The 22,419-nt window shown below is 35.3% G+C and overlaps 1 protein-coding gene and 1 long non-coding RNA gene across 4 annotated transcripts; one reads left to right on the top strand and one right to left on the bottom strand.

The window, feature by feature from the left end:
- The first annotated feature begins 1,328 nt into the window (after nucleotides 1–1,328).
- LOC147525048 (protein FAR-RED IMPAIRED RESPONSE 1-like) lies at nucleotides 1,329–3,227 on the top strand. 2 transcript variants are annotated; one of them, XM_086564433.1, is made up of 3 exons: nucleotides 1,329–1,886; nucleotides 2,002–2,060; nucleotides 2,147–3,227. In XM_086564433.1, the coding sequence occupies exon 3, from the start codon at nucleotides 2,289–2,291 to the stop codon at nucleotides 3,222–3,224; it is 936 nt and encodes a 311-aa protein (XP_086420559.1). In that variant the 5' UTR covers nucleotides 1,329–1,886; nucleotides 2,002–2,060; nucleotides 2,147–2,288; the 3' UTR covers nucleotides 3,225–3,227. The 2 variants fall into 2 exon arrangements, with proteins under 2 accessions (XP_086420559.1, XP_086420550.1); XM_086564424.1 differs by having other exon boundaries at nucleotides 2,002–3,227.
- Nucleotides 3,228–4,398: 1,171 nt separating this feature from the next.
- On the bottom strand, nucleotides 4,399–11,370 carry LOC147525047 (uncharacterized). 2 transcript variants are annotated; one of them, XR_015197685.1, is made up of 4 exons: nucleotides 11,195–11,370; nucleotides 10,998–11,098; nucleotides 4,699–5,357; nucleotides 4,399–4,623 (listed from the first exon to the last, which is right to left on the bottom strand). It is a non-coding gene; the product is annotated as an uncharacterized LOC147525047 (long non-coding RNA). The 2 variants fall into 2 exon arrangements; XR_015197684.1 differs by having other exon boundaries at nucleotides 10,998–11,370.
- Between the last annotated feature and the right edge of the window lie 11,049 nt (nucleotides 11,371–22,419).

Below are 22,419 nucleotides of genomic sequence, written 5' to 3'. Positions count from 1 at the left end.
GAATATGAAGACCAAACTTCCTGAATAGAGTATTAAGTATTTTTGTATTTGTACTACTAAGCTCTTTGCATAATTAACTAATGCGTGCTTTGGTTCATTATATTCTCATTCAGCATAACATTAAAGATTAGTGAAGTAAAGTATGTTAACTTGTCTTTTAGACAGGTAGCTCGAGTATTCTTTGTCTTTCTTGCTTTAGTTCTTCTACAAGGATCACACCTTATGACATTGTACTGTATTCTCATTGGTTTTTTACCAGCCTTTTGTCACTTGCTCCCTGCACATAATTACATCCTAGAAGTTAGGGCCTTAGGGGTGGGTGTGAGTAGAAGTACAAAGTTTTCCCTATTACAAAACTTCGATGATTTTAGTTCTTAACTTTTTATTCTGTTCCTTATTCTTCGATATACATGTTAACCCTTATTGATAGATACTAATGTCTGTGCACACACAATGTGTGGAGTATGTAACTATTGATGTAATACAATTTGGTAACTTTTAATTTGGGGTATTTACTTGAAAATACTTAAGAGTTACTCCTACTCCTGTAAAGAAGAAACTAGCTTGCAGTTAGTCGAGCCCTAACATGCTCCATACACCAAAATCGTGTGTTTGATCACATCCGTGGCATTTGGTCCATGGTTTACTCAATTCCATCCCAGCTTTGACTTAAGACAGAACCTGTTAGCTTGTTGTGAACACTTAATAATAATGAGCATTTAATTTATGTTAGCTTCTTTTCATTGCTCTCTTCTTTGAATCATATATGTGATGTGGCTTCTTTCTATGCACTGGTGTTATAGTAGTAGACCGTATGACACAAAGTGATGCATTAAGAGCAATATATGTTATATATTTTTTTTCCAGGTTACATTGAGATGGAAAATGAGGATTTCGAAATTGAGAGTGGGAGTGTAGGTGGGAAACCTAATCACATTTACAATCCCCAAGTATCAAATGATACCAAACCTAGAAAAGAGCAGGAGTTTGAATCACTTGATGATGTCTACAGTTTCTACAATAATTATGCCAAAGCCATTTGGATTCGGTGTTAAGTAGTTGGTCCGAAAGGAAGAAAGATGGTGAATGTGTAAGAAAGGAATATGTGTGTTACAAGCAAGGAAAAAAGTTCGAATTAGCGGATGTTGATACAAAAAGGCCGGGCAATGTAAAAGAAGATTGTAAAGCAAAAAGTTGCCGCGGATGAAGTTAAACTCGTGCATTTGTTGTTATCTTGTATTTGTTGAAGGGCATTCTCACCCGTTATCGACCGAAGAAGAGTACATCTTCTAAGATCTCACCGTGGTGTTTCCAAAGGCCCAAAAATGTTTAACACAACAACTTGGCATGGTAAACATACCACAACATCAGCAGTTCAGTCTTCTTGGAGTTCAGTCAGGAGGGATAGAAAATATTGGTTTCATACAGAAAGATTTAAATAACCAGGAAAGGGACAAGCGTAATAAGATAAAAGGCCATGATGGAGATATGTTTTATGAGTTTTTAAAATTTGAACAAGGAAGGAATCCTTCTTTCACTTTTAAAATTGAGAGAAACGATGAACAAAGAATTACACGTTGTTTTTGGGCCGATGCAACCTCGAGACGAGCATACAAATTTTATGGTGATGTGGTTATCTTTGATTCTACCTACAACACTAATCGATATGCCTTGATTCTTGCACCGCTGTTTGGGGTTAATAATCATGGTCAAACAGTTGTTTTTGCTTGTTCATTTTTATGTGATGAGACCACAGAATCATTTATTTGGTTGTTCAACCAAGTTTTAGAAGCTATGCCAGGCAATCCCCCGAAGATGATTATTACAGATCAAGATCCAGCAATGACAAAAGCCATTTCTCAAACTCTTCCAACCACTTTTCACAGGTTTTTTATTTTTCTTCTTTTTTATTTTATTTTTATTTTTTTTATAATTAATTTGCAGACGTTATTATATTTTTATTTGTTTTACGTGCTGAAGCTTTGGGTACTCTGTCAACAGGTACTGCAGTTGACACATACTGATGAAATTTTCGATGAAAATAGATTCAGTTATATATAGTAAGTACTACACTGAGTTTTCAAACTGCATTTGGGGATCTGAAATGAAAGATGAGTTTGACTTGAAGTGGAATGGTATTCTTCAGAGGAGTGGTTTACATGATAACAAGTGGTTGGAGTCGATGTACGAAATCCGATCACAATGGGTGCCCGCACATGTGAATCACATCTTCTCTGCAGGTATGTCAAGTAGTCAACGTCATGAAGAATTAGTGGTTCAGTTTCAAAATGTATGTTTCAAAAGAAAATTCTTTGGTAGATTTTATGGTTCAGTTTGGTAGGGTACTTGTGCGCCAACGTCATGAAGAATTAATGGCAGATAACAAAGATATGATTGAGAAACCAAAAATGAAAATGCCTCATAGCTTTTTGGTACACATGGTTGATGTTTATACACATGAGTTATTCTTTAAATTTCAAGATGAGTTATGGGAGAGCTTGAATTATAGATTTGTACTTGTTAGTGAGAATGAGAAGTGTTGCGTTTATAAGGTTCATAGAAAAATGGCGGCCGAAAAGTCTAGAGTGCGGGAAATTTCTTATCAAAAAGATCTAGATTTTGCTTCATGCGCTTGTAAAATTTTTGAGAGCTTAGGGGTCCCTTGTAGGCATATTTTAGCTTATTTGAATAAGATGCATGATTTTGATAAGTTGCCGAATCAATACATTTTGAAGAGATGGTATAAAACTGCAAAGTCAGGGGCAGTCTTTGATGATGGTAGAATGGAGGTTCAAGATGATAAATTATACATCATGAAGCGGAATGAATTGATTCAAATGTCAACACTTGTAGTTGATAAATCCCTTGAAAGTGAAGAAGCAACTAAAGTGTTTACAGATGCTTTAAGTGGTGCACTTGAAAAAATTAATAAGTTGGTTGGTTGTGATATAAGTGTAGCAACACCACATGAGAAAAGTAGTCAAGCGTTTGGTTGTGATACAAGTGTAGGAGTTTCTGGAGCAAGGAGTTCTAATTTGGCAATTAATTATTATGAACCGAGTCAAGCAAGACCAAAAGGATGTGGAAAAAGACTTAAAGGAGATAAAGAGAAAGCACTCAAAAAGGCACAAAAATATAAAAGGAGACGGTGCAATGGATGTAACAAGGTTGGAGTGTCACACGATAAAAGGAATTGTCCAGAGCTTAATAAGAAGGGTAAATAAGAGCTAAACAATAAAGAAGAGCTAAACAATGGGTAAGAAATGCAAAAATTTCCTTTCTTTCTTTTTATTCCTATTAGAGTATTCACAAATTCTTTTCTTATGTTAATTGACTTGCGTTGAAAAACTTGCTTGTAACGACGAGGACCTTAACTTTGGACTCTACCACAGATGATGATTCTTATTCATCTTCGGGTAAATATACATTTTTAATTATTTTTTTATATGTATGTTTATTGTATTTTCATAGCTTTGAATATTCATATGTTTTTGCTGTAGGAATGTCACTTGATTAAAAAAAGTTGCACATAAGTAGATTTTGAAGGTCGCATTGCAAAGGTTACTGCCATTTCCTGGATACTTTAGGTTTGGATTATATGGAGGGGTGTATGTCAGAGAACATATGTGGAATTGTGGAATAGAGGAGGATCATAAGAGATCCTGATGGCAGAGTAGTGTTAGCTTACACTAGAGCTAGTGGTCCAACGTCTGTCATATATCAGGAACTTCTGGTCTGCCAGGGTGTCAGAAGCTACAACTACTGAAGGTGGAAGTGGCATCTGATTCTATAAGGGCTGTTAACATCTTGAAGAAACAAGAAAGGGAATTATAGGACTGCAGACTGCTCATGCGTTACATACTGCTGTTAACATTTCTTTAGTTTTTGTAATCCAATGTATTTACTACAAACATTTCAACCGCTTTATACTTGTATAGTTGTAGCGCCATTTTGGGTATTTAGAACGTCTTAATTATTCAATTGATCCCTATGGAGACGCCTGTGTTTCCAGTAGCGCAAGGTCAATTTTTCTCAAATTGCCTGATGACATACTCTGTATTCTGTACTTAAATGTGTACAAAGACAATTTGGAAAGCTGTCATGATCATGGTTCGTAGTCTCGTAGGCCTGACAAAGTTGTATTACAATTTTGTCACAACAACTACACAAGATCGAGTATCATACCTGTCCATTTTTGTTATCATCCTTTCCTTCCACACTGTGTTTCTCATAAAAATATCATATGGTTTGACATACAAGTTGCAAACTGTTATCTGGTGAAAGAAAAGTGTGAATGAAATGATGGTTTTAATTGACAACATGAATCTAACATACTGATGAACTCCCCAATTCAACCCAAACCAAACCAATTTGCGTACATGAACTTCTGTAGAGAAATAATAATAGAAGAATACCCTTTGATTCCTGGGGCCATAACCATGTTTAAGAGGAAAAGGTAGAAAAAGAAAAAGGAAACTAAACCAAAAATAAAACAAGCAATTTTCCAGGACTAAGGAAGTTAAGTTGTCCTTCATCCATTTGCTACCGGTGCATCATTAGAAGCACTTCCTATGAACAATTGATGGCCCAAATTCATCATACTCGGCTTTTTGCAATCCACATCTACAAGAAATTCAACATTTACTTGTAAAACACCGTCCACCAGTAGCTGTGATGTAAAAATGAAAGAGACAGTACCTGCTGGAAAGTGCTGAGAGATGCCAAAATAGAACCTCCAATCCACACGTTATACTTCCTCTCAGGAAGAGCCACAACCTTGATCTTCATGCTGCTTGGAGCAACGCTAATCCAATCACACTCGAGCTTTTTCCTGTTGGACCATCAGTAACTGTTACTTCAATCGTTTCCTTCTGAACTTCAGATCGATAACTAAGACATTACACTGCTAAACCATAGACATAACATAGAGAGAATGACACAAGCAATCGATTTAGTTGCTTACCAGTTGTCCGACCACTGGCATAAAGAGAAACAGCAGCCTGGATAGCAACATACATGGCAGGAGCATTGAAAGTCTCAAACATGATTTGGGTCATCTTTTCACGGTTAGCCTTGGGATTGAGGGGTGCTTCAGTGAGAAGAATAAGATGCTCTTCAGGTGCCATGCGAAGCTCGTTATAAAAGGTGTGATGCCAGATTTTCTCCATGTCATCCCAGTTACTCACAATCCCATGTTCAATAGGATATTTTAGTGTCAAAATACCATGCTTGGATTGAGCCTCGTCCCTAACATAAGCATCTTTCTAGCCCATACCAACCATCACACCAGTGTTGCGAGGGCATCCAACGATGCTAGGAAAAATAGCCCTTGGAGCATCATCCCCAGCAAATCCAGCCTAAATCAAAGATTCCAGTGGAACCGGTGTAAGATCAAATATTCAACGAAAAAATATCAAAATAAAGACGTCCAGAAACCTTCCCAATCAAGAATAGGCCAAAACACATGTAGGTACAAATATTTGCAAAAAGCTAGCGAAAGAGAATATTTGATAAGTGACTCAACATTATACTTCTTTAATCACTAATCCAGATTACCAGGAAAAAGAAAAAGAGCTTGATCCCACATTCCCACTTCTCTAAATATGATATTCTAGATGATCATAGCCATACAATATTGAATATTTGGAGATTAACAAAAGCTCAAATAATGTTTAAAGTGTAAGTGGGCAATAAATTTTAACGTCCCATATTTAAATATGAGGTAAACTTAACAATCTTAGGCTCTAAGCTCGGTGAAATCCAATAGACACTACAACATAAATGGCATTTCCTATCACTTAAAAAGTGATGTCAAAAGTATAATACATCACTTTTCAGAGTGATGTGAATAGTGGCGACGTAAAAAGTCAGGGTTTTCCACATCACTTTTTAAACAATGTCCACAAGTGATATTACTTCACATCACTTTTTAATTGATGTCCACAAGTGATGTTATACATTTGAAGCACTTTTTAATCGATGTCCACAAGTGACGCTATAACGATTAACATCACTTTTTAAGTGAAATCAATAAGGTCGATTAACATCACTTAGGAAGTGACGTTTCATTCAGATTCCAAATTACTTGTAAAGTGATGTGAAATGACTCTATAAATCACTTTAAAAGTGATGTCCCATTTATCAAAAGAATAAAAAAAAAATAATAAAAAAAAAACAAAATTGCTAATATGTGCACTATAATACCATTTTCCTGGTCATTTATCATCAAATAAAGATGAAATGTATCTTAAAATCACATCCATCACACAAATATCATCTCCAATTACAAATATTATACTATATACAAAAAATTGTAACGAGCCAACATATACCAACAAAATCTAATCTGCAGTACCGAAATGAGCCAAAGATAACCACAATCACCCAACCAAGAACCTATCACAGCCTGGCTTGATGGAATTAATTTAAACCAAGAGCATATCACAGCCTAACAAATCACTCTTTTTTCTTTTTTCTGCAGTATGAAACATTGTACTAGAAAATCAATACAAATTTTATAAAAGGAAAATGAACATATGGAAGATTCGCATAATATAGTACCTAAATGACAAAGAAAGTTATACAGAAGCTGACAGTTACTTGTGTTCAAGATCAGGTCCAGCCCTATGCCAAAAGCTGGTTGGAGATTGAGTTAAAATAAAAATGTTGTCGCCCATTTTCCTGCATCACTGAGTAATCTAAAACTTGTGTTTGCCCATAAAAAACATTTAAATAGGTGTTAATGATTTGGGCAGTAACACCAATAACATGTAAGCTACACCAGTGCTTCATGCTCCTATCTAGTATGCTAATCTTTTTCAGATTGATTACTCAAATTAATGATGCAATTGATTAACCATCATGAGACTACCAGAAAGCTTACCACAATACGGATTGTGATGGAGACTGCATATACCGATCTGAACTCAAATTGTCTTTAAGCTCAACCATGTAGTTCCTTGTGCAAAGATTGGAACCATTTATCAGAAAATTTTATTGCTTAAACTAAAATCCAAGATAACTTATTAAAGAAAAGAAAAGACAAATAATCTTTAGTTGGTCAAAGCTATTTTCAGAACGAAAAATCACAACTACTGGAAATGCCATTGGAAAATGCTCAGAATGCCCATTTGTATACTTACATACCTTCCTATTCTTGGTCTGCAATCATCTTAGCAACTAGGGGAATGGTCACAACGATCCCATATACTTGCAGATCATGTAAACTTGGGTTGTATATGGTTGCCAGAATTCCTAAAATGGTATTGACACTGGTTACACCACCTGCATTGCCAAAATCATAAATACTAATTGGAAATAACACATTATTTAGATACTACATACTCCTCTTGTAACGCCCCAAAATCAAATAAATATTTCGAGGCGTTAATAAGACTACGTTCAATATTAATAATTTAAAATAAATAATAAACCATCATATTTTTTTTTCTACAAAAAAATCCGGCAGAGTTTCCTTTGTATCTTTAATATTTCATATACTTAAAACCTGTCATAACCTGAAAATCAAAATAATCTAATATTCATATATTAACCCTTCCAAGTTATATATAACTTTACATAGTTTGAAAACCAAAACATATCTACCGCTAACCAATTTCTTACCTAAATCGGCATTTCACACTTGCACGTCACTCCCTAACATCCTAACTAAATTTTGGAAACAATTGTACAACACATTTGAAATAAAAGTTAAGTCATGCAATTTAAAATGCAATAATTTACATAAAAATAAAATGAATTAATATTAATTTACTGAAATAGAAAGCCACTACTTGTAACTGGTATTAACGTTACTTAACAATTTGTTATGTTTTCAAGATGTTTCTTTGTTTCTTGAACTTTCACCTTGTTTCTTCAGTATGTATTCACCTTATAGATCTCGATAGGGAGGGACATGTCCGTTTACACTCCGACACTCAACATTAGATACGAAGTCAAGGAGCAATAACTAGTTGAACAAATATCCAAAATGTAATGGTAGATAAAAGAGTTTATTTACCTCTTTCTGTGATTGAGCCTTACCGTACTGTACGTGGCGACATTCTCGAAGATGTACTAGTTAGCAATATATAGAAGTAGACCTCATTCAATATGTGATAATAATAACAATACAAATATTCTTAATGTTAATAAAAGTAGATCTAGATCACAGCCAATGAAATATCACTTGCATTATTTCAAAAAGAGCTATAGCAATTGATCGGCTAAAAAAAAAAAGAATAACATTCTAATCAATATGACGTACTAAGAATAATATGTTGTTGTTTTCAACTACGCCGACAATAAACTTTTTTTGATCACGAGGAGGGGGATGGAGTGGCAAAATGTTGTTTTCATTCTTGAGCAACACAATGCCTTGTCTAGCTGCCTCTGCTGCCAACTCTAAAGAGGCAGGTGAGCAGATATCATCTCTTCCTAAAGCACCATAATTACCAGGGCTACCATCAAACCAGCCTAGCCTCATCAAGACAACATAGAGATTTTTAAGGGCTTCGTCAAGCTTTTTGCTTCGCTACCTTTCCATTCAAGATCTGACTTCCACTCCGTATTTTGGAACAAAGTCTCCACAGTCTAAATCAAGCCCTGAGTATGTGCTATATAGAGATATAACATAAATGTCTATATTTATTTGCCTTAACCAAACTTACTAGTAAATATAAATGATGGACTTTTTCTATTTAAAATTTCAGTGTTTAAGCTACTAAGTTATTGCCACGGGATGATCGAACGACTAACCAACTTTAAGGGATTGTGCAACGGCAGAAACTAGTGTGTCATTAAGGTATTTGTGACCAGATACCATCACTTCAACAGAATCACATTCGGCCACAATATACCTGCACAAATGTTTTTGATGAGTTATAAACAAGGAAAACTCTATAACTGTCTCCTATAGTTTTTGTATATTAATACACAAAAAAGTAGGGTAAAGTAGTCGTATAAGTAAGAAGACTACTTACCTATGAAGATCCCACAATCCCCTGATGGTCTCATTTAAGAGCTTGGGATCGGCACAAGCTGGAACGCCATTGACTTTGTTGTATGAACATATGAGACTGGCTGCATCTCCTTCTTTCACGCACATCTCAAACGGATAGTGCAAAGTCTCAATCATATCCCTCTCTACCACCTTCAATTAAATTATACACTAGCATGTAAACAAAGCTATACCATGAACTAAATCCATCCATAGCTCAAATTAAACAAACACCACTCAGTCTATACCAAGCCATTCCAAAAACACAAAAACAACAAAAAAGAACAGTTTTACTAAGCAAATATGAAGATAGAAATCAAGTACGAAACATGTTCCTACTTGCCCACAAAAAATGAAAAAATTTATCCACCCAACCCTTCTATTAATCAAGAGTAAAGTTTCAAATTTTGAAACAAACATAGAAAATTTCGAACTAGATTATACTAGAATCGCGAACCAAGAGAAGGAAATTAAGAAAAAAGAGAAATTTCAAAAATATATATGGCTCAAACAGTCGTAGTCTCTGATGAATCCTAGGATTTCATGGCTTTGATACAGAAATGGTATAGTGGTGGGAATTTGAGAAGAGATAAAGAACTGATTTGAGAAAAGTGTTGAGTGCCACAGTATAAAATCACGCCATATATCGCGATATAGCGCCAATTATTCCGGTTTTTGGATGGCATCGAAATTTTTGGTTGGGCTATTTTTGGTGCAAGGTCTAGAGGTTTTTTATTTTCTATTTTTTGTTTAAGGGCGGCTAGTCTAGCAAACCAATCGCGCCTTGTTTCATTTCTATTTAATCTTAACCTAATTTTTTCCATGGTTTTTTTCTAACTAATTAACTTAATTAAGATGAGCTATATTAATAATAACACTTCTGGAAGTCACATTATAAGTGATTTTGAAAACTTGGCAAAGTCACTTTTAAAGTGATATTGAATATATAGATATTACATCACTTTATAAGTGACACGGTGAGTAATAACACCTTTAAAGTGATGTTGAATACATTGATATTACATCACTTTACAAGTGACACAGTGAGTGACATAAAGAAGTGTTACTACATCACTATCACGACATCACTTATTAAAATGATGTTGTACAACTCTACTATATCAGCTTCTGAAATAAGTGATGTTAAAAGGAAATTGTGATAATTATTTCATCACATGCTGAGAAAAGTGACGTCATAGTTTTCATATGACATCACTTCACTGAAAGTGATGTAAAATTAGTGATGTCATATGTCATATTTGTTGTAGTAAGATTTTCATGATCCATAAATGCCAGTACAGTTAGAAGAAAATCAAAGGACAACAACACATGACCATTTTTGTTTTCTTTATAGTGGATGAGGATTAATGTAAAATGATGTCATTACAATGATATCTTTCTTCCCTCCACCAATCTCTCACTCAGACCCGTAAGCTAGCTAAGCTTCCTCCTAGATTTGAGAGAGTGAAAGATGGCAGTTCTTGGGATCACAAAGTGCCAACTGTTTTGTACAGTCAAGTTACTAGTCTTGCTTCAAATCAAAGTCATTTCCTACCAATACAAAGTTGGAGATTTAGATGCTTGGGGCATTCTCACTTCAGCCAATAAAAATGTCTACACTATTTGGCCCAAGAAACATAACTTCCAGCTTGGAGATTCACTATGTAAGTTCTCACTCTTTAGCTACTCCTAAGAGAATCAGCAAATACTAAGGGACAAAGATACCACTTTGAGTTCACACAAACAACCAGAGCACTGAGACTATCTTCTGAACTATGGATTGCCAGACATTGTAATAAATTTGACGAGTGTATTAACCGGGATAAAAAAAATAATAGGCAAATACGACCTAATCAAAATTGATCAATGAGAATGATGTGTTTCCATTCACCCAAGGAAACAGCCCTTTGAAAAACACGATCTCTTGCTGACTCACAACAACTGGTTCTGGAATCATATTCAGAAGAAATATTACACAGCAATAAAGCAAAAATCATACCTTCAAATTGTTGAAATGATTGATATTAATCTGGATGATGCTACTTCTGTGAATTTACTCCTATCAACCATCAGTTATGCTGACAACAAATTTGAAGGTTTCTGCAAAGCAGGAAATGCACTAGAAATAGTTAAGAAATCAATACTTAAGGATAGGATCAGCAACACCAAGTTTCCGCCGAAGGTAAGTGGTTTCACATTGGAAAGTGCCAGAGATTGTTTGGTCAAGTACTTATTTCCCACTCTTAGTGCCATGTGATTTGATCGTCAGGTGTTCGGAAATTGCTAATTGTGCAATAATTCTTGCAAACGGATCTCCAATTTTTGCAAACGGCTGATACACACTGGCAATCGATGAAATCAAGGTGCCATAGAATGTCCTATTGGAGTAATGAGAAGGCTTACTTCATGGAAAAAGTTGTACCGTTTGGTATATGCATAATTGACACTAAAATACACAAGATCAGTTGAACTAGCAGAATATTTCAAAGCAACTGCAGGCTCAAGTTCAGGGGAGCAATAACCAACTTAAGCCTCCAATGGTTCCAGACAGTAAAAGAAGACAGAAAATCATAACTAGTGATCAATACATACACTTCAGAAAAGGCGGGAGAGAATTTTGGGAGTGATCTTGGGAAACCACCTATCATGTTGTTTTGGTGAAGAAGAATCATAGAAAGGAAACGGATTTGGTGGCTTCGGTTGTATATTTCACCCTGGAGCATCTTCACCACAATGCTCATGTCGGGTCTATTTTGGTGCTTTAGTTGAGTACACCATAACACAACTTTACATAATTTCTCTGCATTTGCTTTATCTTTTTCTACATTCCTATAATAATTTGGTTTTTTTTTTTTTTTTTTGGTAAAACCACTATATATATATATCCTTTGCTGCTTTTACGGTTGTAGGTTTCAGTTGGAGTGAAAATGGAAGAAGAGAAGTTAGTTTCTATCAAAAGAGATGGGAGAGAGAATAAAAGAGAAAAAGATCGAGAGAGAGAGAGATTTTGGGTTTTGAGGGACCGTGGATTTTATTTTGCGAAATTTCAATATATATATATATATATATAGGGGAGGGATAGAGCCACAGGTACTGTAGCCACATTATAGGCACAGCAAATCCCGTCCCTTTATCTATTCCAATCCAATGGATGTGACATAAAGTCTTTCTCCAGCAATCTCCAGTTTTAAGTGAGGAAATAAGGGAGGGTATTTTTGGAATAAAAATTTGACTGAAACAAAAAGGAAATCATTTTCTCCCAAAAATTTGGTCGATCTCTCTTCCAAACATTATCTTTCTCACTCAACCACTGACTCTCTCTCCAAAATCAGTATACACAACCCTCTCTCCACCATTCCAACTCCCTCTATCTCGCTCAAGAGTAAGCACCGCAACTCTCTCTCCGAATTTCAATTTCACTTTCAATTTGGTGAACTGTGATTTCAATTTCAATTCCAGATTTGGGGATTTCCTTCCTCTCTTTCTTCGTTAGAATCAAGGTAAGAGATTCTTGGTTTGATTTTTTTTCCGTATATGATGGTATCAAGGATCAATTTGGAAATTGCAATTTGGAATTTGATATATAAAGCTCTTGTTTAGGTGTCAAGGATATGATGGTGTGAAACAGGATAGAAATCCAATCATTTTTTTTGTAATATATATTGGTTTTGAAAAAACTAGAGTTTTGGAACTTGTCATTATATATGTATGGGGTGTATATGGTTGAATATTTGTTGATTTGGATGATGACACAAAGGTTATTTAAAGGAACATGAAGAGGGTTGATACGTGGCTGATTAAAGTTTTGGTGCTTGAGTCTATGTATATACCCTTCTTTTGTATGGGGGCTTGTGGCAGGAGAACTTGCAATGGGACTTATCCTTCTTTTCGTGTTCTGTTATCATGCTACTATGAATATAGTTCTTGTGCTTATGGTGCCCTATGATATAAATATGATTATGTTGGTTTTATTTAGGATTAATGAATTTATTTTGTATTTTGTTTAGCTTTCCTAAGTGGGTATTTAGGAGGAAATTTAAAGCAAACTTGAATGCATATTGTTCTTGTTGGTTTGTGGTCTATGATAAAAAGTCATTTTTCCATGGCCAGGTCCTTCGTACATGTAGTAAGAAGTTTCTTTTTGGGATGGCCTAGGTTCTAAATAAAGGTGTGGGTCTAGTGATCTTAAAGGTTAGTTATATGTTCGATTTTGTGGATTCTTTTTTCAGCGTTTGCTTTTGTATTATATGGTGTATGCTATTTTTTCAAATGTATGATTGTCACCCCTTATTCCAAAAATTTCATGATCCATTTAGTTAGATACAAGTCTGTGTGCATTTCTTTCTAATTTTGTTGTTGTTGTTGTTGTTGTCAAACAAAAACTCGGGTATTCATTGTTTTTATATCTTGTACTTAGTTTACCTCAAATGGGTATGTTTGAGTCAGGTTTGGTAGTGGTTTAGTTGGAACCTTGAGTTTGTATATATATAGGTTTTTTGCTTCTTTACATATTTTTTGTGGGCTAATCATGTGTTTTCTCTAGTAATTTGTTAATGCATATATGTGATACAATGGATCCATAAGCTCAAAATTAATTGAGAGGTTGATAGTTCGAATCCATCGGGATCCAATTCCATTTTGATGGTGCAGAGGTGTACTGCAGGTGGTGGTGTAGGTGTGGTGTGTGCAGTGTGCTTGTGGTGTAGGGTGTGTCTTTGCTGCTGGGTTGATGTGTGTGTCTTTCTTTGTATTTTGTGTGGGCTGTTGGTGTGTGTTGCTGGCGTGTTGGTGGTGTGTGCTGTTGTGTGACTGTGTGGGTTGTTGTTGTGTGACTGTGTGGGTTGCTGTTGTGTGCAAGTGGTGTGTATTGCAAGCAACATAGTTTCTGAAATTTTTTCATGCAATCGGTTCAAAGTTCAGAGTATATCATACTATTAGATTATTGATGTCAAATTGATGCTGAACAACATTATAGTGTGGATCATCTTAACTAGATTCTCAATTCCTCAAATACATCATTTGATTCTAGCAGCAAGTGTTTTCCTTGTCATCCAAAATCTATGTCAATCATTTATGTGTCAATTAGAGAGAGCCATTAATAGTCTTTCTAACAGACTCCCAATAGGCTTGTAAGACTTGCTGGCATTATACCCCCTACATAGGGTGCATAATATTTGAGGCCACTAACTGACAATCTAACACTGAAAATACCAAAGGGTGTAGAATATTTGAGGCCACCGATCTCATTTTTTTATTAGAATAACAAGAGTGAATATCACAATATTACCAAACAATGCTCAAACAGGTTTCCCTTACTTAATAAGTGCTCTGACATGTTTTACTTATAAAGTTATAAGTGCTCTGACAAGTGTAGAATATAAGTGCTCACATTTTCATTAGAATAACAAGAGTGAAGATCACAAGATTACCAAACCAGTGCTCTGCCATGTTTTACTTAAAAGTGCTCTAACATGTGTTGTTAATTGTGTGTTGCTCCAATTATAGCAAACCAGTTTTGAGCTGCTAAGAAGAATCTTAGGTTTTGAGCTGCAAATATAATGGAAATCAGTTTTGAGTTGCAAAATATAAGTTCTGACAGGTTAAAACCAATACTCTAACAATCACAAACTGCCCCATAACATCAGAATGATCCACAAGATTGTGTTTGAGCTTCAAAATACAAGCTCTGATAGGTTAAAACCAATGCTCTAACAGTCACAAACCGCCCCATAACACTGTAACAATCACAAGCTCAAACACAAGATTTTATTGCCTTAACAAACAAGTAAACTAAAAATAATCCCATAACACTAACAGTCACAGAAGATCCAATAACACTCTAGAATAGACAAACACAAGTTACAATGCTCAACACTCTAATACAAAAAATACAAGCTTCAAACAATTTCAATCATCTTCGTCATCATTTGTGTCCTCGTCTTCGTTCTCCTCCTCGTCGAATACAACACGGTGTGGTCACCGAACGACATTTCTTTGAATAAGAGTGGAATCACCACACCTGTTAAAGAAATTTCTTTCCACCTACGGCCAAACCTACAAACCAACATATCAATTACTCTAAATCAACAAACCATACTCAAAATCAAAAACCAACAAACACATTTTGAGGATAATGAATTTACAATAATTGTAAATTATTGTAAATGCAATTTCATTAGGCTAAGTCCAATGGTGTGGCAAAACATCAAATATCACGAAAATTGTTATCCAATGATGCGTCAAAACGCTATCGGTATAAGTTTCGCTATGTATACCGCCAATTTTAACGATATAGTGTAGGCTTTGCACGCCAGAACGAGTGGCGGCCAGAGAAATAAATCGAAATAAATCTACTCGCTTCTGTGTGTAGTGGCTAGAATTTCCAAATAAATCTACATGCCTATCACTGTGGCGGCTAGAATCGAAAAATAAAAAGTGTTTTGCACCCGCCATTGCCAATGGCGGCTAGAATCGAAAAAAAAAAATTGTTTTACTGTTTACGCTAAAACCCATTGGGCACCTAAATGCCATCCCCCTTAACCTATCTACTGTACTATTGTGATTTGGTGTTTTCGGACACCAAACCATTGGACTCAGCCTTACTTGAAATTTGTATCAAATATAGCTAGTCATATATTTTGTGTTCTAAATTTCATTACAAATCGGATTACTCATGCCAAGTTGCCAACTAAACATTTTGCAAGCACTGAAATCAAAGTCAAAGTGTAATCACAAGTTGAAAAAGCAAGAAGCACTCACCTATTTTCATCTCCTCGTGGGCTAGTCACCTGAAATATTGAAGGCAAAGGTCATACCTCGTGTCACAAAACAGAGGGAAAAACATAATTAATGATATGCATGAACTACACAAATGGGGGATTGTGGGAATACTAATCACTCCAACAATTTAAATATGTTGCGGAAACCATGATACAATAATTGATGCCTTGGTTTAAGTAGAATAACATCACTTGATAGAAATTAATTAATTGAAAATAAATAATAAATTAATTAAGTATACAACTATGAAGAACCTAGTCCTTGAGCCTTGTCATCATCGTTATCATCTTGAATGCATGATACTTTAGGCTTCCAACTTCCAAGTCATAATTATCATTTGTTCCTCAAACCAAAAAGTAACGCTCTTCACAAAGTGTTCGGAACCACTAGCACAAAAAAGGAATATCCACACAATTAACACGCTGCATCATCTTGGAGACGTGGTTCTTTAGATAGCTTATTTGTCAGTCTATCAAGACGTTATATACCCCCAAAATACTGAAAAAGAAAAAACCTTAAGAGGCCTTGAATCCTTTTAATCAGAGTAGGTATAGATATCATAATTTTCAATTACAGTAAATTTACAGTAGAATGAGTAATTGTCAATTAGAAACTAAATATTGCTATGTTTCCAAACTCTTATAAGAAAAATTCACAAAAAACGAAGTAAAATTTTGGTCATAATCGAAATCAATTACTGTCTATTAAGAGAGAGAGAGAGAAGTGGATCTCGATAATCACCTGCTTTTGGAGAGTGAAGAGTCAGTGGTTGAGTGAAGAAGATAATGTTTGGAAGAGAGATCGATCAAATTTTTGGGAGAAAATGTTTTCTTTTTTGTTTCAGTTAAACTTTTATTCCAAAAATACCCTCCCTTATTTCATCACTTAAAACACTGGAGATGGCTGCAGAAGGACTTTATGTCACATCCGTTGGATTGGAATAGATAAAGGGTCGAAATTAGCTGTGCCTATAATGTGGCTACAGTACCTGTGGCTCTATCTCTCCCCATATATATATGACTATATTTATATAGTCATTGGAGCTATGGAAACTTAAATTTACATAGTAACTTTTGGAATTGAAAATTTTCCGACACAGGACAAAATATATGTAAATGTATTTTTACATAGTCATATATATGTAAAACTATATTTACATAGTCACTAGAGCTATAAAAACTTATATTTACATAGTAACTTGATCTATGTAAATTTAAATTTACACAGTAACTTGACCTATGAAAAATTAAATTTTCATAGAGAAAATAGGTCTATCATAACTTATGTAAAATTACTTGAAATGAACAACAGCCCAAAAAGATTTCATTTTGGAATTGAAAAAAACTTGACTTTCATATTCAAAATATTCAAAGAGATTTCATCTTTGAATTAAAAAAGTAGGCAATTATCAGATCCAGTTTTGAGTGGAAGAAACAAAATTTCCAAATCTTGATATTGTTTCTCAAATCTAATTTGTTTAGTTGGAGAACAACAAATTTCAAGAGAAATTGATTGAGAGAAAGAAAAGAAGAATTCCGTATTTGAAAAAAAATGAAAGAATGAGAGAAAGTGAGAAAGGAAGGAGAAAGAGGGTAGTGGAGAAAGAGGATAAGAATAAGAGTTTGTTTTCTGCCATTAAAGTAGTTTTGAGGGCATTTTCGTCCATATTGTGGGGTTTTCAAAAACAGAGAGTTTTAGTGGGTTGGTCCGTTGAGAGGGAGGTTTTATGGACCGAAAATTGGATAAGGGAGATTTTTCCCAAATCCTAAATACCTTTTCAAATCCGACCCAATTATTTTTAGGATGGCAATTTTTTTTCCGAATTCGGAAAGTTCGGAAAATCGGAAATTTTTTGAAAATTTTGGAATCTGCAAAATATGAAAGTAAATTGGAAATTTAAATTATATAATCGGATTCTCTTTTAGAATAACTATTTTTTTTTATCAGCTAATACATTCATTTAGTAATTATTTTGAAATGTATTAATTAAGCAAACAACTTAGACCTTTTAACATGTTCATTCAGCAAATTTTTTCTTCAAGTTAATGCATTAATTCAGTAAATAGGAATATGGGATAAATTGAGACATGTAGTAGAATGATAATATTGATTTCTTGAAGTTGTGAGAGAGACAATGTTCTACTTCTCTAGGGTTTTTATTTGGTTTGTAAACTATATGAAATTTTAATTTAGTGACTATATGAAATAGACCGCTATATGTTAAAAATTCAGAAATTAATCAGAAATCGGATCAGATCGAATTTTGAAAACACATCCAATTCCGAGCCAATTATTTTTCAAAAAAATCGGATATCGGAACACAAATATCATTGCCAAATTCGAAAAAATATCATATCAGAATTCGAAAAAATTGGCTTTTTGGAAGAAAAGAGACACCCCTAGTCCCAGCCATTTTTTTTTTTTTTTTTGGGTTTCTTGGACGTTTACTTAAAGATTAGGACAACATTGTAGGAACCGTTATTTCAGAATATGAATAGTACTACAAACCGCGAGAACCCACGCGCAGCGGAAATCAATGGGATTCTCACGATTTTGGATAGAAAACAAGAATCAGTTTAGATGTAATCTCTAAGAATCCAAGCTTTATGAAATCCGAAATCAACCCCTTGATCTTCTGTTATATTCCTTTAGAATAGATTGGACGTTGTGTGGGCAGCGATCTACTAATCCCCTTATTTCTCATAAAGCTAGATCTAATTTTGGATCTATCTTTCCTTGCCTCTTTTTCTAATACAGTGAATAGTGAATTCGGCCAAGAGAAAGAGTATTCTATTTATAGGCTACAACAGGGACCATGAGGAGAAATTAGGGTTGGTCCTCCTGACGTGCTTGGGTTCCCCATGTTCGCCCAGAACACATAGCCCAAGTCCGTCAACAAATGGCTTATTCCACTAAAGCCCATTGTTGCACTACCGTCCTAATCCCAAATTACGTGTCAGCGTTTATGGGCTCCATATTATATGCTCGTTGATCTCCCCGTGTTTAAGATATCGAATGTCCGTTGATTAAGTCAAGTTACTGACAACTACATTAATAAACTTCTTATGTCCTTAAGTAGTACCACTCAACCTCATTGTCATGTCGGAATAAATCCACCTGCAGGGTTTACATGACAATCTTTTTGAGCTCCTCAAGGGGACATCATCAACCCGATTTCCTGCGGGTCACGGATTCCTTCTATAATCAACAACATACCTTACATACAATGTCATTACTCAATCCATCGAGTTTGCTGATTCACAAATGAATCTCATTCATTGATGATTTAAAGCAATGTACAATGCACGTAAGTGCCCGTTATTATATCCGGATTAAGAGAACAAACATCCATAATAACAGACGCATTTGTTCTCTTACATAGTTAGTATAAAGAGAAACAACCTCACTTGGTCCTGTTCAATACACACAAAGTGTACTAGTGTAATCCTATAGTCAAGATAAACTAATACCAGATTATACTACAACCATACCAATGGTTTGTCCAAATCCATCTAGGTTGTGAACGATTACTTATATTTATAAGGTACTGATGATATGATCTTTTGTGTGTTCACACCATATCATCTACAACATAAAGTATTAGACACATGCATATAACTAATAACATATATAATATGAATAACATTTGCCCATATGATTCTCATCCAAAATATAAAGAATTAGAGTTAATACAAAAATAATGTTTTTAGTATATAACCCTATCAAACATAACCTGTTGAATGTGGTAGAGATGATTTAGTTCACTGTTAGACGTGGCCCCCACTTACTGATTGTATGAAATACCCCTAATACCCTTAAAGGTATTAGTGTTTTGTTTTTTGAAAAAATGATATACCATTATACAAATTTACATATACACCCTTGAACATCTCCCACCCTCTTCCTACCTAGTACATCATAAGTTATTTTCTCTCTCCTATTCGTACCCAAATTAGACGTCTCTTTTTCTCTCTCAACAACATTCACTCCTGAGTACACAGCCACCAAAGAAAACTCCCTTTGTTCCCGCCTAAATTCCTTTCCCTCTATTTTCTCCTACCATATTTACTCTGATATATACCATCTTTCATTCTAGAGTAGTTGTTGAAAAGAAAACGAATATGACAATATTGGGTCTGGTATGACAGATTCAGAGGACATCGAATGGTTAAAAGCTATCCTAAGTGCTATGTGCCTGCGAAACCAAAGGAACTATATATGCATACGTGCTAGTGGATCATTGGAACTGGACTTCTATGAGGAAGATGGTGAAGAAGAGTAAATTGTATCGAAAATGTTTTGGAACTTCCCTCTTGTCTTATATCTTAGTTTTGTTGTTGTGAAATGGAGTTCTTGTATAGGGAATATATGACAGGGCCATCTTTTTCGTTTTAATTAATGATATGGTTATGTTAATCCCATTATAAGTATATGGTAGAACATGGTAGTTTTTATATGTACAAAAGTATACTCGTAAAAAAGAAAGATGTTAATGCAGCGGTAGAACATGGTAGTTCTAGTTTTTATGTGTACAAATGTATACCTGGGTAAGAACAAATATGTGTATGCCCAAAACAAAATATCAAAGAAAATATAAATATATCCAGTCGAAAGAGAGAAGTCAAAACATGTAGTGGAGTATGATCTTGCCCATATATAAAGTACTAATATAAACAAATCTAAGAAGCACCTGTGAGCAGCTTCAATAATTAGTACTGGAATGCTATGATATTGTTTCGAAAACGGTAAGATGAGCAGAGGCATCAGAGATCAATTTATTTCCAAAGAAAGTGTATAATGTCTCAACGATATTGTATGTTGCCTTAGTCTGGATAATAGATCACGTGGGAAAGAGAGATCTATATAAACTTTCAATTCGTGACATACTCCAATTGATGGCATGTTGTCTTCGTTTAGGTGATGTTAGTAGTGTAGGTAGAAGTACTTAATTAAGAATGATTAATCTTAATTAAAGCAATTAAAAACTAAATCCAATAGCACGTAGTTTAGCTTGTCCATTCAGGGACTCAAGCACTGCATTTTTGTGTTTTTTCACGGTCAACCCCAATTCTATCATTCCGTTCAACCCACAAGCAAGTAGGTCAAGCCACAGGCAAGTAGGTCTTTGGCCACCATATTTTTTATCATGGCCCCAGTACAGGTGAAATTGAGACGCTGATTTCGCAGTAGCTGATCTACAAAAGCCAGTGCGAAGACCCCGCAATTGTAAGAATATGTCTACTTTACACATTCGGTGTATTTGATATTCCACTTTTTCTGGAGCTTCGATTGTGGTATACAACCTTTTTCGTGCATTAAGAAGGCATACTGAAGCAGGGTACCGAGCTTTTTGAGGTAGGGTGTAAGGTCGGTGATAGACTCCACCAGCGAATCATATATCTAGTAAGTCTAAGTGGGGAAGTTAAAGACCACCAGTATCCAATGCGTGTTTGAGATATTGAAGGCCATCATCATGCCCTTAGATCTGGTAACGTATGGGATGCGGGTGTTTTGTTGGAGCATATCTCTGAAGGACATCTTTTGGTTCGATGAAAGGTTGGAAGCAAGGACATAAATCTTTTGTTCTGTAGTCAGGCTCGGATCGGTAAGGCTCGCTTCAACAGTTGCATACAATGACTCCCAGCTGACCTGCATCAGTTGAAACAAAAGTTATTTGCACGGTCTCAGAAAGCCTAGAAAAGTACGAGAAAAGAAGTGGGTTTCAGTCAAATAACCGGGATCAATGTATCGGGGATGACAGTGTAGGACTGCGACGACTCACGTTTTCTCAGTCCATCATCAAAGTTGGCAAGTTTGTTATGGGCCCTGTCAAGAAGCGCCATGTAGAGCGAAATGACCTTGGCGACAAAAAGAAATAACAAATTTATCAAAAGGACGAAACAAGTTGTGAATTAAGTTGGGTAAGTTCAGAGCAGCAGTTGACATACCTCATCATTTAGCCACTGATTAGGGCTAAGCAAGTGGTATGTGCTCATGCTTAAGTCCAAACCCCGACCATAAAACCCGAGCTTTACAATGTTAGGAAACACTAGACTTTAGGCCACGTTCATGGTACTACCAATACAACTGTGCAAGGTATTTTGGATCAGTGCATAATGCGGGATCCAAAGGCATATTTCTCCTGGTAACAATGGAGGAATTCCTCTTTATTAATGGGCCACCCACAATCATGTGTACCAGAAGCTTCTGATCACATAATTCGGCAGCTTGCTCCTCCATATCACAGAATTTATTCCACTGATTCAACTAAGCAACTCCCAGAGCACCGTGACTAGAACTCCCAGAGCAACTCCCAGAGAAACTCCCAGTACCATGATCGACAATTTCTTCTTGACCCAGAACTTTTCCATCGGTAACCTAAGAAAAAATCAAAATCGTAAGAGATAGTAAGTACATTGTCTCGATAGGGTAACATAAAGTGTTACGATAATAACAATATGATATGTGACACTTTAATATATTTTGAACATCTCCCCACAGCCATTACCAATGGAGTTTTAATCCCACAAGCCACCTGCGTAAATTATGGTTAGAAATCAGAAGGGAACTATGATGTCTTAGAATTGCCACATAATGTCTAACATAGTGTTTGGTACATATTTAAACAACCTTGCCAGCCT

Source organism: Coptis chinensis, chromosome 1, assembly GCF_015680905.1.
Source record: "Coptis chinensis isolate HL-2020 chromosome 1, ASM1568090v1, whole genome shotgun sequence".
Classification (NCBI taxonomy): Eukaryota; Viridiplantae; Streptophyta; class Magnoliopsida; order Ranunculales; family Ranunculaceae; genus Coptis; species Coptis chinensis.
The sequence above is the reverse complement of the archived record's forward strand: the minus strand, read 5'-3'. Positions and strand labels throughout refer to the sequence as shown.